General features: G+C 37.8%; 1 protein-coding gene across 6 annotated transcripts in view; it reads left to right on the plus strand.

The window, feature by feature from the left end:
* DLC1 (DLC1 Rho GTPase activating protein) overlaps positions 1-16,951 on the plus strand; it is a 546,175-nt gene that overhangs the window by 337,259 nt on the left and 191,965 nt on the right. The window contains exon 1 of one of the 6 annotated variants that reach the window (XM_037740884.1): positions 14,196-14,366. The exons of 4 other annotated variants lie outside the window; for them this stretch is intronic. Coding sequence is in view for 1 of the 2 variants with exons in the window: in XM_017535565.1 (XP_017391054.1) it covers positions 14,661-14,799 (139 nt within the window). In the remaining variant the exon portion in view is untranslated. Of the gene's footprint in view, positions 1-14,195; positions 14,367-14,517; positions 14,800-16,951 lie in introns of those variants that run through there. One more of the 6 variants, XM_017535565.1, reaches the window with a different exon arrangement.

The raw sequence follows: 16,951 nt of genomic DNA on the forward strand, positions 1-16,951 counted from the left end.
TTCAGGCATTCCAGCAGCATTCCCATTTATAATGGAAGCCAGCTTAAAAAAAAAAAAGGAAACAAAGAAAAGAAAACAACTGCAGATCGTAGATATCAAGACATTTTCCTGAAGAAAACAAAACGCAAAATTTCAGCAAAGTAGGTTTAGATTACAGATAGAAGATAGAAAGAAAAAAAAAAAAAAACACTGCATTTTTATTTGCCTGTTTCCTGGTAGAACCTGAGTGAGGCAAACTAACTGCACCAATGTATAGAAAGAATTACACATCTGGAAAACCTTTACTTCATCTTTTCAGCCGCTTGCTCTGTCTCTATTATTTCCCATGACTTCAGCTTACCTTGCTTTTGTTTTCTTTGTGAAAGTATTTAACCCTTAGGGCTTTCAGGCTTGGTCTGGTTTTTTCAGGCTGATTTGTTTTTTAAGTGGAAAAGAATACTGCATAATATTTTTGTGATTTTCTAGAATTTACCTAGAATATACCTTATTTATATTTATTACTATCTATGTCACTTACTTTATATTTATTACCATCCATGTCACTATATTATTTACTTACTAAACTATATAAGTGACATGGATGGTAATGAGTATAAATATCTGATCAATTCTATGGAATTATATTTTAGAAATACCTTAAGTAGACAGTGCTTTGATTTTCATTTTAGTAGCTCTAATATTGGTCTTTCTCTTCCCATTCAGGAGTTTTATTTTATTTGTCTCAAATAATATAAGTTAATATCATGGAGCAATAGAAATAAATTTACATATTAGTATCATAGTACTGAAATCATATATAATTAAGAAAAAATGTTTACTATCCAAACATGATCTCACTGAATTCTCTACTATAAGCCTTAGGTAAATTAGATAGCATTGATATTTGAGTTTTCTTTTTCTCTGTCTTTACCCTTTCTCTTGGGAGTCTCACCCAACTAAAGATATGTCTGCACATGGCCGGGTGCAGTGGCTCATGCCTGTAATCCTGGCATTTTGGGAAGATGAAGCACACAGATCACTGGAGTCCAGGAGTTTGAGACCAGCCTGGCCCACATGGTGAAACTTCATCTCTACTAAAAATACAAAAAATTAGCTGGGCGTGGTGGCACATACTTGTAATCACAGCTACTTGGGAAGCTGAGGCAGGAGAATACTTGAACCCAGGAGGCAGAGTTTGCAGTGAGATAAGATCATGCCATTGCACTCCAGCCTGGGCAATAAGAGTGAAACTCCATCTCAAAAAAAAAGAAAGACAATACTGCACAATCTCCAGCTCTGGCTACTCTCCCAAGCTACACATCTCATTCCAGTGGCCCCCTAGTGCCCTCAAAGGAATGCTCACGTTCTCCATAACCTGCACTTCCCACCTCAGTGGGAATTTTCGCTAATATTGTTACCTTCTCCTAAAATTTCCCTTTATATCATCTCCAGATTTCCATATGTACTTTGTCTTTGAAGATTTCCAGGATATCCTCTATTCAGTAATTGGCACTTTTTCCCCAAACACTCCAGTACTATATCTGAACTTCTTATAAGGCTGTTATCTTGTTATGCCCTTTATTATCATTAAGACTTTTTTACCTATTATATAATAAAAACCATGTCTGACTTATCTTTGCATTTCTTGCACATAAAGAACACTCAATAATTTTTTTCAAAAATTAAAAAATTGGAAGAAAGGAAAATGGTGTTTTAATTAAGAAAAAACGCATATCCTTTAATGCACTGTTTGCTAAAGTGTGTCCTATAATTTTCTAGAATTCTTGTTTAAAAATTCAGATTCCTGGATGCCTCCAGGCCTGCTGAACCAAAATCTCTTAGGTTCAATAATCATAAATGTTAACATACTCTCCAGGGGCTTCTTATGAACACTAAAGTTTGAAAACCACTGGTTAATGTCAGTGGAAATTTCCCATCTATTATTATTCTTCCACATGTATTAGATTTCAATTGGTACTTCAAAGTTTGTACTGCAAAACAACATCTTAAGGCTTAAGACAGATTATCATGGCACTGAATGACTACCATTCACATTCACATTTTAGTATAAATATAACCAAAAATATTTCTGAATATGTATTATTGCCATACAATGCACTAGGTTCATAAAACTATTGAAGACACTACCTGTACAGAACTCATAGTCAAGGTAAAAGAAGAAATGACACAAAAATATGAAGTGCATTGAACAATCAAAATAAAGATACCCAGAGTGTCAACTGGTCACAAATATTTACCATTTGCCAACCTAATCTACTTATTATCCAGTCTCCCAAGGACAACAGCCTTTTAAGGTAAAGAAAATAACTATATATGCAGATAGGGCAGGAGAGAAAAAGAGGACAGGGCTGTGCAGTGAGAAGCTGGGTGTCACACCCTCACATTTAATAAGTACATGTTTATTGGAACAAGGTTCTCATTTTATTTACAAATTTCTCTACAGTTATGCACTCCTTTCTCCTCCCCAGGGCTAAATTTTATTGGCATATTGGAATAGCCTAGCAGATGTTACCAAGCACCCACATAAAAGGAATTTTTTTCTGGTCACAGTGGCCCATGCCTGTAATCCCAACAATTTGGAAAGCCCAGGCAGGAGGATCACTTGAGGCCAGAAGTTCAAAATGAGTCTGGACAACATAGTGAGACCTCGTCTTTAAAAAAAAAAAATTGAACAATTAGCTGGGCATGGTGACAGGTGTCTATAATCCCAGCTGCTCAGGAGGTTGAGGTAGGAGGATCACTTGAGGCCATGAGTTTCATACCTGACTGGGCAAAATAGAGAGACTCCATCTCTCTCTCTCTGTCTCTCTCTGTCTCTCTCGATAGATAGATAGATAGATAGATAGATAGATAGATAGATAGATAGATAGATATAGATGCCAGGTGCAAAGGCACACACTCGTAGTCCTAGCTACCTAGCTACTCTGGAGGCTGAGGCAGGAGGATAGCTTGAACCCAGGAGTTGGAGCTATGATCGCACCACTGCACGCCAGCCTGGGTGACAGAACTAAACAATGTCTCTAAAATAATAATAATAGGAAATCTAAACTCTATGAGATGGAAGGTATTTGGGTGTGAAGGAATTATAGAACACTGTGGAGCGGTAACCCTGGGAAGCCAGATGGCACAAACACTAAATGCCTTAGGAAAAAAGAACAGGTCACGGGAGTGAAGCTGGTTGGAGAATGAAGGTGGAGAATTGTGTCACACACACAGCACCTAATTTGCAATTTTGTAATTCCTAACATCGGCCCAAGTAACACTATAAATATCATCGCCATATAAAAACTGATATAAATGACCATATAAATTGCCATTTAAAAACTGATATAAACTTTAGTAAGTCCACAACCTTTAGCTTCCTCTAAGTGGAACCTACGATCCCTATGCTGAGTTAATCCAAGTTCTTCCAAATGTTAGCCCATACAAGTCTCTTCCCTACCCTCTTTCTTACTTCTTCTTTCCTCCATTAGAAAGTTTCGGGCCAGCAATAAAGGGGAAAAGGGGCAGGAACTAGTGATGTTGATAGTTACCACCTCTCCTTTTCAGTTGTCTCAGGATCTCCTTATTCTAGACCTTGATGGCACATCCTTTGAAGATGCTCATAGCCTGCTGAGCAAGATTAGCAGTAACAGCTGGGTGGTAAGATACTCAAGAGTCTCTGGACATTTAGCTGATGGGGGATAAAAGCACTGAAATACTGGAAAGGAAGATCTGAGGCATTTCTAGGCAAGGAAAATGGTATTGGCAAAATTAGATGAGTGGGAAATGCATGAGGCACTGTGATGCAAATGTATAGCCCAGCCAGCTGGAGCCTAGAGTTTGTGTTTGGAAGGAGAGAAGACTGGAAAAATGGATGGTTCCAGACTCCAACAGGCCCCAGAGAGTGACTATAATTTTTACTAAGAATATTAATTCTTATTAATCTGTTGCAGTTTTCAATATTCTTGTATCATTGGCGATCTAGTCCTGGTGCCAGATGTGAAACACAAATTGTGCATGAAATTCCAAAAATACCTCTGTTTCCTTTGGAGGTTTGTTTTTTAATTTCCAACTGAAATGTTAACAATGCTTACTACTGCTTCTTTTCCACATAAATAACAAAAATGAGAGATGTACAAATAACCAACAAGGATTTAATTCAGAGGCTGATTTCAAAACTTCACAAAACAGTGACCTTTTCTCTCCCTCTAGAGCTACTCTTATACTTTAGACTTGTACTTCAAAGTAGGGTTTTCCAAACTGTATTTGGTGATTGATTTCTTTAACCCATATCATTTTAAAATATAATGAAAATAAAGTATTAGAAAAATAAAATTGGAAAAGAAAACATAAAATAGAAGCCAAAGTTTTTATCATTAGATTCAACAGACATAAAATTAAGAAGGTTCTGAATGTTTCCTTTCCATTTCTGTGCTCATCTTTGACCATCTCTGTAGACATTGACCAGCCATGCATTGAATTGGCCACACGTTGATTAGTTTCAGAGGCCAGAAAGCCCAAGCCAGTAAGAAATGGGAGGGAAAGTTAGAGTCAGAGCTTCTCATGTCTTTAGTTCAAGAGATTAGGGAATCAGTGAAGGCATCAGATTTCTTTGATTCCCACCATGTTTCTTAAATGAATTAACGGAAGTCTCTCCCACCCCCACAGAAAAAAGGAATCTATACAAAAGAAGCATTTGCTAAAAATCTCCACAGTCTTTTACCATCTGCATTTGTTCTTCAGTCTCTAGTGTGCTCAACCTTCACCTCAGATCCCCTCTTCCCTGTGAAGTTGGCAGACTATCATCTCCTGTACAGTTTCAACTCATACAAAAAGATCATGAGGTTCCATCTCCCACAATTCTAGTTTTCCTTTTATCAAGGGCTTTCTTTTTTCCCTTCTTCTCACTTGTCTTTAGCATTTTGTATGCCAATTGGAAGAGTAAGAGTTTTATTTTTTTCATTTTTTTTTCTGTTTTTTTCTATTTCAAAATACTGAAAAGGTTTTTGGCTATCAGAAAGACTGTGAAAATTCACATCCTTTTGCTGCTAATCTTAGCAAAATGCCTGTTCACTTTAATAAGTATTTTTTTCAGGTTACATTGTGTGCCTTGAAAAGGAATATATATCCATATAAACAACATATTCTTATATAATAATGCAATACAATAGAAACATCATTATTGAGTTGACATGTTTTTATACTTTTATAATGAATAAATTGATACTACTAATAATTCAATATAAAATGACTCTTTCATGAAACCATTAAAATACATTTTATTATTGATACTCAAACTTCTTTATTATAATAAAATTTAATCAAATTAACAAAGCATGGGTATGTATGTACATACTCCAAGCCAGTGATTATTCCTTAAACAGCAATTTTTTCTCTGGTGATAGAAAAACTACCTTCTCTCCACCTCCCTATGAAGCCATGTATCTAATTTTCAGAGATTAAGGGTTCTGATAGTTTGCTTTGGTTAGACAATTTTTGTTGATATCAAAGTTTGAACACTGAGCTTCTATTTCCCAATTCTATCACTTTTATATGTTCTGTGAAATGCTTATTCATAAATCTATCAATTTTTCTATTTGTTTCTATATTGCTTTTTGATTTGCACAAGTGCTTTATTATAGATAACACTGTATTGCTTATGGTACAAATATTTATGGTACAAATATTTCCCCAGTTTATCGCCTTGCTTTTCATCATTGCCCCTAAAAATTCTTTCACATACCAAGCAGTTCACCCCATTCCATCTCACATTCACCCCATTCCCAGCCTCTGGCAAGCACTTAGCTGATCTCTGTCACTACAGCCTTGCCTTTTGTAGAATTATCTATAAGTGGAAAAAGGCATTTGTACAAACATATATTTTTATATATCTTTAGTAATTCCTAGGAGTGGAATTCATTGGTGAGCTACACTTAACTTTGTAAGAAACTTTCAAACTTTCAAACTGTTTCCAAATTGCTTAAACCTTTTTACATTCCCACCAGCAATGTGTAAGAATTTCAGCCTTGTTCCACCTTCTCTCCAACACTTAGTATGGTCAGTATTTTTAATTTTTTATGTAATGGTATCTCAGTGTGGCTTTAATTTGCATTTCCCTAATGACTTATAAAGTTGGGCATCTTTTCATGTCCTTATTGGCCATTCATATATCTTCTTTTGTGATGTATCAGTTCAAACCTTTTGCCCATTTGTTAAAATGTGTTTGGAAGAAGAAGGTCAGAGAATTTCTACAAGTCTTAGTTTTACTCCTACTCTGGTCTGTATTCCATTTAGAGTTAATGTTTGTTTTAGGTGTGAGGTAATGCTCATGGGTTTTTTTGTTTTTGTTTTCCTTTATCCATATGGTTATCCAACTGCCCCAGCACCCCATTTGTTGATAACCTATTTCAGGTAGATTATCTTCCCTCCATTAGCTTACTTGAACACCATTATAAAAAATACCAACTGACCATATAGTATGAATTTATTTCTAGAATCTTTGTTCTGTTCCATTAGTCTATGTTTCTAGTGTTATAACAATACTACCCTGTCTTGATTACTGTAGCTTTATAGTAAATCTTGGAATCAGGTAGTATAAATCTTTCAACATCACTCTTCATTTTCAAAATTGTTTTGGCTCCTTTAGGTCTTTTCTATTTCCATATAAATTAGCATCAACTTGTCAGTTATACAAACAGACAAACAAAACAACCTGCTGGAATTTTTATTGGTTTTTGTGTTGAATCTATAGTTTGAAAGAATTAACAACTTATCAATATTGTCTTCAAATACATAAATGATACATCTCTATTTAGATTTTCTTCAATTTCTCTTAACAATATTTTGTAGTTTTCAGTGTACAATTTTTTGTACAAATATTTTATTGAATATGTCTGTAAGTATTTCATATTTTTAATCATGCATGCTATTTTTTATTCTAACTATGAAATGTTCATTGCTAGTATATGAAAATACAATTGATTTTGTATATTAATCTTCAATCCTGTGATCTTGCTAAACTCACTCTTTACTTTTAGTTGATCTGACTAGAGATTAAGCAATTGTATTGATCTCTTCAAAGAACCAGGTTTTGTTCTTCTAAACTATTTGTTGGCTTTTTTATTTCAGTGCTTTCTGTTGTTATCTTTATTTATTTTTTTTTTTCGTTCTTCTGCTATCAGGTCCAAAGCCATCTTTATTTTAGGACAAATTTAGCCCCACTACTGAGCCATGACACTTCGGGGATTCTATCCTAACGCCCCCTATATCATGAGATCTCTTCATACTCACTGGTTGGAACACAAACTAATGCCAGCCTTGTGTGACCTCCAGGAAGTGACTGCACTTCCACTGGACTGGAAGTGACTCCATTCCACTGATTTCCAGGGTTTCTTTCCTAGCCTTGGAGAGTTCCTTCTCATGCTGGTACCAATCTGTATTCAGCCAAAGGCTTGGGAAGACCGCTCTGCAGATCTGACTCTTTGTTCCACTCCGTCTTCTTTGATACTCTGCCCTATGAACTCTAGCTGCCTTCATTCCCCTAAACTCTGATCTCTGTCACCTCAAGACTGCTAGGTCAGGCTGAATGCCTAATATCTGTAATCTCAGTACTTTGGGAGGCTGAGGTGGGAAGATCACTTGAGCCCATGAGTTTGAGACTACCCTGGGCAAGACCTGATCGCTACAAAACATTAAAAAATTAGCTAGGCATAAAGGATGCAGAAGTTGCAGTGAGCAGGGATTGCACCACTGCACTCCAGCCTGGGCAACAGAGTGAAACAAAGGAAAGAAGAAAGAAAAGGAAAAAGAAAAGGAAAGAAAGAGAAGGTGGGAAGGAGGGAAGGAAGGAGGGAAGGAGGGAGGAAAGGAAGGAAGGGAAGAAGAGGAAGGTGGAGGGAAGGGAAGGGAAGGAAAGGAAGGAAAGGGGGAAAGGAAAGAAGGAAAGAAAAGAAAGAGAAAAGAAAGAAAGAAAGCTGTCAGATTATGTTTGGTTTTCCTCTCTTTACTCTGTGGCCCCATAATTGCGCATAGGCAGGGTTGGTGTTGGAACAATGGTCAGGCTTATCTATTTTTTTTAAACCTTCTCTCAGAGATTACACTACTGCACAACTTATTGTACATTTTCTGGAAAAAAAAAGTTGTGTTTTTGTTTTGTATGTGTGTGTATGTGGGTGTATGTTTCAGTAAGATCCTTTCATACGCAGAAGTCAACCTGCAAATACCTTTTTACAGAAACATTCAAGCTAGTTGATATTGCAATGTTTTGAGCCTATCACAATATATGACATTTATTAATACTATGGTCAAAAAAGTATAATCAACAGGTTATGTTAACATAGAGAAATATTTGGGTTCCTCTTTGGTCTGACTTTTAAATCATCCCCGAATTATACACTTGAGTATAACAGGCATCAATTATCCAAAACTGTTTTTGATTTTATTGTTAGTGTAGGTATGTTATTTGAGATGGCTGATAATTTTTATAATCCAAAAGTAACATCTGTCATTCTTTATGGACATTTATGGCAATGGGTGTATATGAAGGTAAAATACTATCTTGAGTTTTTGGTTTTTTCTCAGAAGGAAGTCTTCTAATTTAGAATCAACAAGGGATTCATGTTTTTATTTCAATCTCAACAAAAAAGATACATAAAACAGCTAGTATGAATTGCAATAATCACAATTTAAAAGCAATTCAAGTAATCATAATATACTTTAAATCTGAGTGAGCAGAGAAATTATAACTCTATGGTTTATGCTGTAATGCTGGACTTCTTTACCAACACACTGTAATTTTACATGGTGAAAAATAAAAGATAGAAAAATGAAAGGATAAAAGAAAGAATAAAAATAGGAATGAGATAAAATGAAGAAAAATGTAAAGGAAATTATTTTCCCCTAAAGTTTTAACTGTATCTAAAATTATTTTACTATTAGATATTCTGTTCTTGCTAAGGTAATATAAGTTATAGATTTTTTGCATTATTTTTGGTATACCATTATTGTTGATTTTTCTATAGAAATTGAAAATGTTTAACCCTATGAAATTATAACAGAAAAGAAAATCTGAAATCATGACATAGGAAAAAAAATCTGAGGGCATCACTACATCCTCTTTCCTTTTTCCAATATGTTTTATTTCCTCCTTCTCTGCTAAAAATTTTCATATCAAAAACTAGAGTTTCAACTACAGAAAATGGAAAAGAAACAATCAAGAGAGGATTAAACCCAAACAGCTCCAGGATGTTCTAAGCAACTTGAAAATAGCTTGAGGAAAGCATTAAAATGGCCAATTATATATACTAATAGTTACAATTCTGCTGAGGTTTTCTCAAGTAGAATGAGAACATCTAGCTCAGTAGAGTTGTTTAAACTTTTCGGTCCATTCTAACAGAAGGGACAAGTCCCCAGTCCATGTAATTCTGATATCTTCCTCTCCCACCCTCAAATCTCAGCCAGAATAAATGATTTAGTCAATACTCTCATTTGCAAATGAGAAAACAAAATGCCATCCCAAGATCACAAATCTGGCAAGGGGCAGAATTGAAACTAAGCCCTCTTTTTCACAGGCAAGGTGACTTTTCGTAGCCCAGGTAGAAATCTTTGCTTCAGAAAGCATAGATAGTTACTGAGATTCAGCAGTCAAAAGGAAATAAGATATTGTTTCATGAATCAAGAAGAAAAAGAAGTCATTTTTCTTCCCTAACATTCACTTCTTCTTTTATTGCAGCCTTTCCCCTTATAGATATATTCAACGGTATGCCCTCCAAGTTTATTTTACTTTGAAAGATAGTGTGATTTTGGTATATATCAGAAGTTGTAGAACAAGTCTCTAAACTTTGATCACCAGTCCTCTCAGTAAATCTTTCTGAGCATAGAACCCCAGTGTATATGTTTATTTATACATAAATTATGTCTATAAATCACACTACATATTTGCTTTGTACATCATCCAAAAATGGAAATATTTAAATAACCATATGCATAAATGCACATATAGATTCCAAGACTTTCTTCCTGCCTTGCAGGAATAATTTTGTTTGCCCCCAGGTCAGAAATGATCAATTTGAAAAAAATCAAGTGTAATCTGTTGGTCTATCAAACATCAATATACACCTAGTAGTGCAAGCCACCTTGATTCGAGCCCTTTGGTCAAGAACATTTAACAGAGTTTATCACAAAGAAGATCCTCAACCAAATTCAGTGGGATCCTTAGTGTTCCAAATGTAGAAGCAGATTAACAGGTAAAATCGCCAGTTGCCAGAGCAAATGTACTAAAGATGATTATATTAACTAAACATTTCCAAATGAAAGCAGCCCTCCAGTTATCACAATAACCAGAAACCATTTAGACATCCTTCAGAGTTACAGAGGCTTCATTCTATGAATAATCCTTGTCATGGACTATTGGATACCTACACAGTGAAGAGTTATAGCACTTTAGGTAGATCTATTATGCTTGTAGGCACTACCATTCACTAAGCCTGCTGTCCTGTTGCAGGGGCTGGATCATTCATAGGGCTTTACCAAATGGGGTTATACTCATTTTTTTTCTATGCCAAAGACCCAGATCCAGACATGGTATTGACTCTTAATAAACTTTTCATTTCCCATCCTGATTTGCATTATTTTGAAAGGATCTTCCAGCACTTTAGGTAGTCCCGAGTGTTCTAATTGGTCCAAAGAAGGTTTAAGTGAGTTTCATCAGCAACAGTGGCCATAACACCAAAGTGGATTTATGTTACACAGGCTTGGAAAATAAGAGGTCCCTAACATTAAATCAAAGAAGATGGAACCTAGAAACACTATGAAATTAAAAATTTTGTTTTCAATAAGATAAAATGTATACACCAGACTAAATTAAATCGGTAATGCATTACCAAAGCAGGATGGTTTTCTTATATGGAAAATACTAGAACTTACTTAAACCAGAATCTCTAGCTTAGTATACAGACTAGATCCTCTGCTCTCTAGGGATCTGGAAGATTTTACACAGTTTCTCTAGTCAAACAGCACCTCCTCCAAATGGCTGAAACTAATCCTTTATCACAGAAATAAGAAACTGAAAACCTATCAAAGCATAATGTAATTATTCTCATTTTTCTTATGATTCCTAGGGGGATCTTGAAAAACCAATGAACTCCTCATATTCCCACTTGTTCTACCTACGAGGCTGAGACAACACTAATTATCACGAACCATCCTCACCTCTTAGTGTCACAGAAAACTGGGATAGTTTGAAATTTGTGGAAATACAACTTGAGGAATTATTGTATAAATGGTAGAATTCTAAGCAGCACCTTTTCTGGGTGTAGCGTTTCTAGTGGCCTACAAAGAAAGTAAAATATAAGAATAATTTAAAATTGGTTATGTATTAGAATGGTCTTTACATCATGCCTGTGAAATGTTGCTGAGATTCATCCATAGGGGTTGAAATACCCTCACAGTGAAATTTGGACTTAATGAATTGTCAGAAATAGAGGCCAAGTTGCCAGCTCTACGTTGGCCTATGGTAAAATCTATAACTAAAGTTTGCCTTGCTCAAAAATACTCTGCCAATAAAATTTACATGTATGCCATGAGGTTTCCTTTGAAAAAGATAAACAAAACATAAAAATCTCTTAGATAGGTTAGATCTGTGGATCATTCTACCTAATGCAACCTGCACTAGGAATAGGCAGGTGTTTCTGACACTTACTGAGATGAGCTTCATTGAAGAACTGTGAGTACTGTCCTAGAGAGAGTGTGTTGCTAAGAGGAGGAGGGTTGTTTTATAACAATCTGGAGATTAGACCTGAGGGCTCTATTGTTAAACAGTATGTGTTGAACTAGACCTTGATTCTCTTGGCTCATTACTTTTTAATGTCCATAGTGGGGATCACCTCAAACCAATCTGCAGACTCAGATTTCTGCCACATCCTAGGTCCAGTTGGTTATTTCATGTGGCTAAGATTAAAGAGCATTAGCTCATAGTTTAGTATCAACTGAGCCTAGAGAACACTAATGGATCACTATCATTAAGACCAACCAAGCTGCTTAGGAAGCTAATGAGTTTTGGACACAGACAGCTCCAGGTATGAATCCTGGATCTGTCACTTACTATCTAACCTTTTTCAAATTTATTTTCTTTCTAAGCTTCAAGTTTCCTCATCTCTAAAAAAGTGATAATACCTATACTTGCTAGTCTATATACTCTGATGTATAGTCAATCTCTGATGACGCCCTAGTCTATATACCACTCTAGAAGGGTTTACAATACATTATAGGGACTTAATGAATGCTTATTTCCCTTTACTGCTCCCCTCCCTTTCTGGGTTTAGCTATAGAAAAGCTTCCTATCATTATAGTTAACCACTTTGCATGACTCAAACAATCAACTGTTCTTATTCATACTGGGAATGATTGTGTCCCTGACTGTATCAAAGATCTAGATTGGAAATTCAGGTGAGGTCAGTGCCTAACAGGAGTTACAAATTCAGGTTGCATTTTGCTCTCTCTTCCTATAACATTTTGCATAACACTTTGAACATGCCTCTACCTTGAAACTTATCACATTATGTTGGAATTATCTGTGGTCAATGCGATATTTCCTCCCCAAAGACAGAGTTGAGGTCTTATTCATCCTAATGTTCTGCATGCCTAAAACACTATCTGGTGAAGGGCACTACCATGCCATGGGTACTTCGTGCCATTCCTCTGCAAAACAGATCCAGATGACATGACTCAACATGTTTCAATGTGCCCAGACCTCTTTGAAGGATAAACACACACAAACTTTGGAGACATAGTTTTAGAATGGAGCCAGGCATTAGGCCATCACATTTTCTGAAAATCTTTAATAGAGGATTTTCATTTGGAATTGGCTCTTGCAAGCATAGAGGTCTATATAGCTCAGTAGTTAGCATGCTGAACTATATAGACCTCTGTGTATGTATGCCAAGTCCGATGATAAGGCAAAGACGTGGATATCCACCATGAAGTACATTCTCAATGGGGGACACTCATGAGCTTTAACAGTTTGGGAACAATATAGTTTAGAACATATGGGTAACTAATAAGCATTGGTACTAATGTTATAATTCATGAGCACAATCTCACTATTTTCATAATCATCTTTGGTATAATTAAGTTGTCAAAGATATATGGTGAAAATGATGCATGTTGTAGAAATTAGAAGACTCAGGAGATTAGCGTGGGTTGAAAACGACTTTGTGTGTAAAACTAATTATGGTAATAATTAGCATTTGCATGGCTTCTTGCAATTTACAAAGTGTTTTTACAGCATTATCTCATCTTGCAAAGGTTATGAACTGGCCCTTAGATGCTATCTTATGCCAATATTAAGCTTCCCTGCCAAACCTTGAACATTATAAGGTAAGATTTGATAGACAGTAAGAAAAGAGGATTCATAATGCATTTAAAAGGCAAAAATTCTGCCAAATTCATTGGTGTAGAAATAGATTTGGCATTTTAGAAACTAAGAAACGTAACTTGTAAAAGAAGAAGTTGGCTCATATTTTGATATCACAGCACTTGACACTTTTTTTACATTTCGTGGGGCAAGTCTTTGACACGCAATTGTAATGAGGAAGTTTACTTACTTGGAACTAGAAGATTCACAAAATTAGGGGATATTTGAACCTTTTTAAAGGGCAAAACCTAGAGTGACTTGATTAAACCACAGTAAGTAGAAGTATGGTTAGAGAGAAAGTGTGAAGAGCTGATCAATATTTTAAAATTCAGGTGTCTATTTATTTATTTATTTTAGAGACAGGGTCTTGCGCTGTCCCCCAGGCTGGAGTGCAGTGGGGTGATCACAGCTCACTGCAGCCTGGAACTCCTAGGCTCAAGCGATTTTCCCTCTCAGCCTCCCAAGTAGCTGAGACCGCAGGTGCATGTCTCAGGACCATGCCTGCCTAATTTTTTGTAGGGGTGGGGTCTTGTTTGTGGCCCAAGCTGGGCTCAAACTCCTGGCCTCAAATGATCCTCCGGCCTCAGCCTCTCAAATTGCTGGGTTACAGGCGTCAGCCACAGTGCCTGGCCTCTCAGGTCACCATTTCTTAGAGAGACTCCAGATTGATCTGTAAAATGCTCCTTCCAGCCATCTTCCTTCCCACAACCACAACTAAAGGTTGACCTTTCTATCTCATCAACTGCCTGTTCTAAAACCATGAGTGAGATAGAAAATGAGCTACTCAAATGCAACTGTTCTGGAGAATCAACCTTGAAAGTTAAAGACAAGGCCACCTGCCAGCCCCACCCTCCCACGTCCCCAGCTTGCTTGCCTCTGGCGCTGCGCTTCCTTTGAAAATGCCAGGTCACCTGGGCTGCCCCTGAAGGGAAGACCTGCTATGTGACCTACTAGCAGCCCGGCGCGGACCCAGGTGAGTCATTGGGTTACACAGGAAGCGAGACGCCTCCGGACAGCCGGGCTGCAGTTCGCGCGCCCCGCGAGGGTGTCGCCGGCGCAGGGTAAGCCTTTCCAGATGTGGCCGCCGCGCGCGCTTGGCTGTGGGCCAGGAGGCCGCCTGCAGTCGGCGCTTCCCAGGGCCGCAGTGCCAGCCGCAATGCCGGCCTCCTGAAGGCAGGCGACAGCCCGCGGCCGGGAGGACAGCGCGGGGCGGAGGACGGAGGCTTGGTCTCTGTGCCCGGGCTGCGCTGAAGGCGTCTGCGGGTGGATGGGGGATCCCGAGGCCCACGTGATGGCGCGCCCCCTGCGAGCCCCTCTCCGGAGGTCCTTTAGCGATCACATCAGGGACTCCACGGCCAGAGCCCTGGATGTCATTTGGAAAAATACCAGAGACAGACGGCTGGCAGGTGAGAGGCGGAGGGGGATTGGGGACCGGGGGTGAGGGGTATTAAAAAGAAAACAATTTACTGCGAAGACGCAGTGATGAGCTTGGATCATTAATGATCTCATCAGCTGGATGAAGTTTCATGACTGTCATGGCAGTGTGTGCAGTCTCCCTTTCCCTAGTAATTAACGTTAATGGAGTGCTGAGATTTCTGTGTATTTGTTTGTTTTGTGTAATGCCTCTCTGGTTACTGGTCTGATTATTTCTAGATAAGGAATTATGAGAGCTGTGGTGTTAACCTTGAAAAGAGAAGCAAGGTCCTTGTGAGTGTTCGGAAATCGGCGGTGATGAACCACTGCCGCAAAAGCCCTGAGCTCCGTGGGGCTGTCTGGGGTCAGCTTTGGAGCTGAAGCTGATCAGGTGTGAGGCGACCTGGCGTGTGCACAGGAGAGGAGCCTGGCAGGTCTGTGTGTCAGTGGAGTGATGGGCGCTGCCCAGTGAAAGCCTGCTGGCATTTCCTCTGGCAGCCTGGATCTACTCTCGGTTCCAAGAGTGTGTCAGGTACGCCAGAGGCAGGCGTTTGAAATATAATAAAACATAAATACAGTGCTGCAATTCAAATGTTCTAGGGCTCATGTGACAGCAACCAAATGGTAGACTGTTTGCAGGGGTCCAGTCAGGAGACAGAAACTTCTGTCTGATTCTTATGTTGGGATAAAATAGCATCTCACCATGATATGAAAAAACTCTCCAAATTCCGGCAGGGTTTTGCAATAGCATTTATGGTGCCTTTTTGTTTGCTCTCTAAGTCTGTGTTCCCATGTCATCTACATGGATAGGTCAAAGATTATGTTTTCTTAACCTTTTTGGTCAATCCGGTTGTTTTCCATATACTGAAGGAAGGTCTGAATAGTTAAAAACATTAGAAGTGGCCTCTAAGAGTCAATGCAGAGTTCTGCATTGTGTTCTTAATAAAAGGTCATTTGATTTTCACAGAAGTGTCCTGACATGACTTGAAGAGGGGAAATTTAAAGTGTGTGATTGTGATAAAGCAGATTGTGGAGATAACATGCTAGTTTCATACCATCATAGACTCTTAAGTTTGTTCTGAACGCACATGAAAATTTTTCTCTCTGTTACACTAAACAATATTCCCCAGGACTGATGGAAAAAGTAAACAATGTCGAGTCTAACCAGCAGGTAAAGAAGGGAGCAAAATATTTTATATTTAACCATTTTATTATTGCTTTAGAAGAAAATGTAGCATCCTAAATAAATACAACTTTCCAATATGTTTTTATTTAATTATTTAAGGTGTATTATCTCATTTGCAATTAATCAGAAGAAGAGATAGATTTGAGAGTAAAAAATTCACAACTATAATTGGTTGGCAATTTAAAAGAAAAGATAGTTTCTTCGTAGTTGTCTTGTTTAATAAACAATGCTGCAAATGAAAAGATTCTAGAAATAATTTCTTAGTAAATATATTGCAAAAATAACTTGTGGTTTAATGTTTTAATTTGAAAGACTAACTCAAATATTATGTTTCTGAGATTTCTTCTTACATTTTCATGAATAAATAGCTTTTGACAGCTGATGAGAATAATATCCTCTAAGAATAAGAATATTATCCCTGGAAAGTTGTTTTCTTTCTTCTCATTTGTCTGTTATATATTAATACTATATTTGGAGTCAAAACTTAACAGCAAGTGGAAATTAGCAAAAACACTTAGAGGTGGCTCATGCCTATAATCCCAGCACTTTGGGAGGCCGAGGCAGGTGGATCATGAGGTCAAAAGATTGAAACCATCCTGGTCAACATGGTAAAACCCTGTCTCTACTAAAAATACAAAAATTAGCTGAGCATGGCAGTGCACACCTGTAGTCCCAGCTTCTCGGGAGGCTGAGGCAGGAGAATTGCCTGAACCCAGGAGGCAGAGGTTGTGGTGAGCCGAGATTGCACCATTGCACTCCAGCCTGGGTAACAAGAGCGAAACTCCGTCTCACAAAGAAAAAAAATCAGCAGGCCGTGGTGGTGCGTGCCTGTAGTCACACCCGCTCAGGAAGACAGGGCGGGAGGATCCCTTGACCCCAGGAGGTGGAGACTGCAGTGAGCTGTGATCGCGCCACTGCACTGCATTCTGGGTGACAGAGTAAGCAAGATCCAGTCAAAA

This window comes from Cebus imitator, unplaced genomic scaffold (assembly GCF_001604975.1).
Source record: "Cebus imitator isolate Cc_AM_T3 unplaced genomic scaffold, Cebus_imitator-1.0 Scaffold5, whole genome shotgun sequence".
Lineage (NCBI taxonomy): Eukaryota > Metazoa > Chordata > Mammalia > Primates > Cebidae > Cebus > Cebus imitator.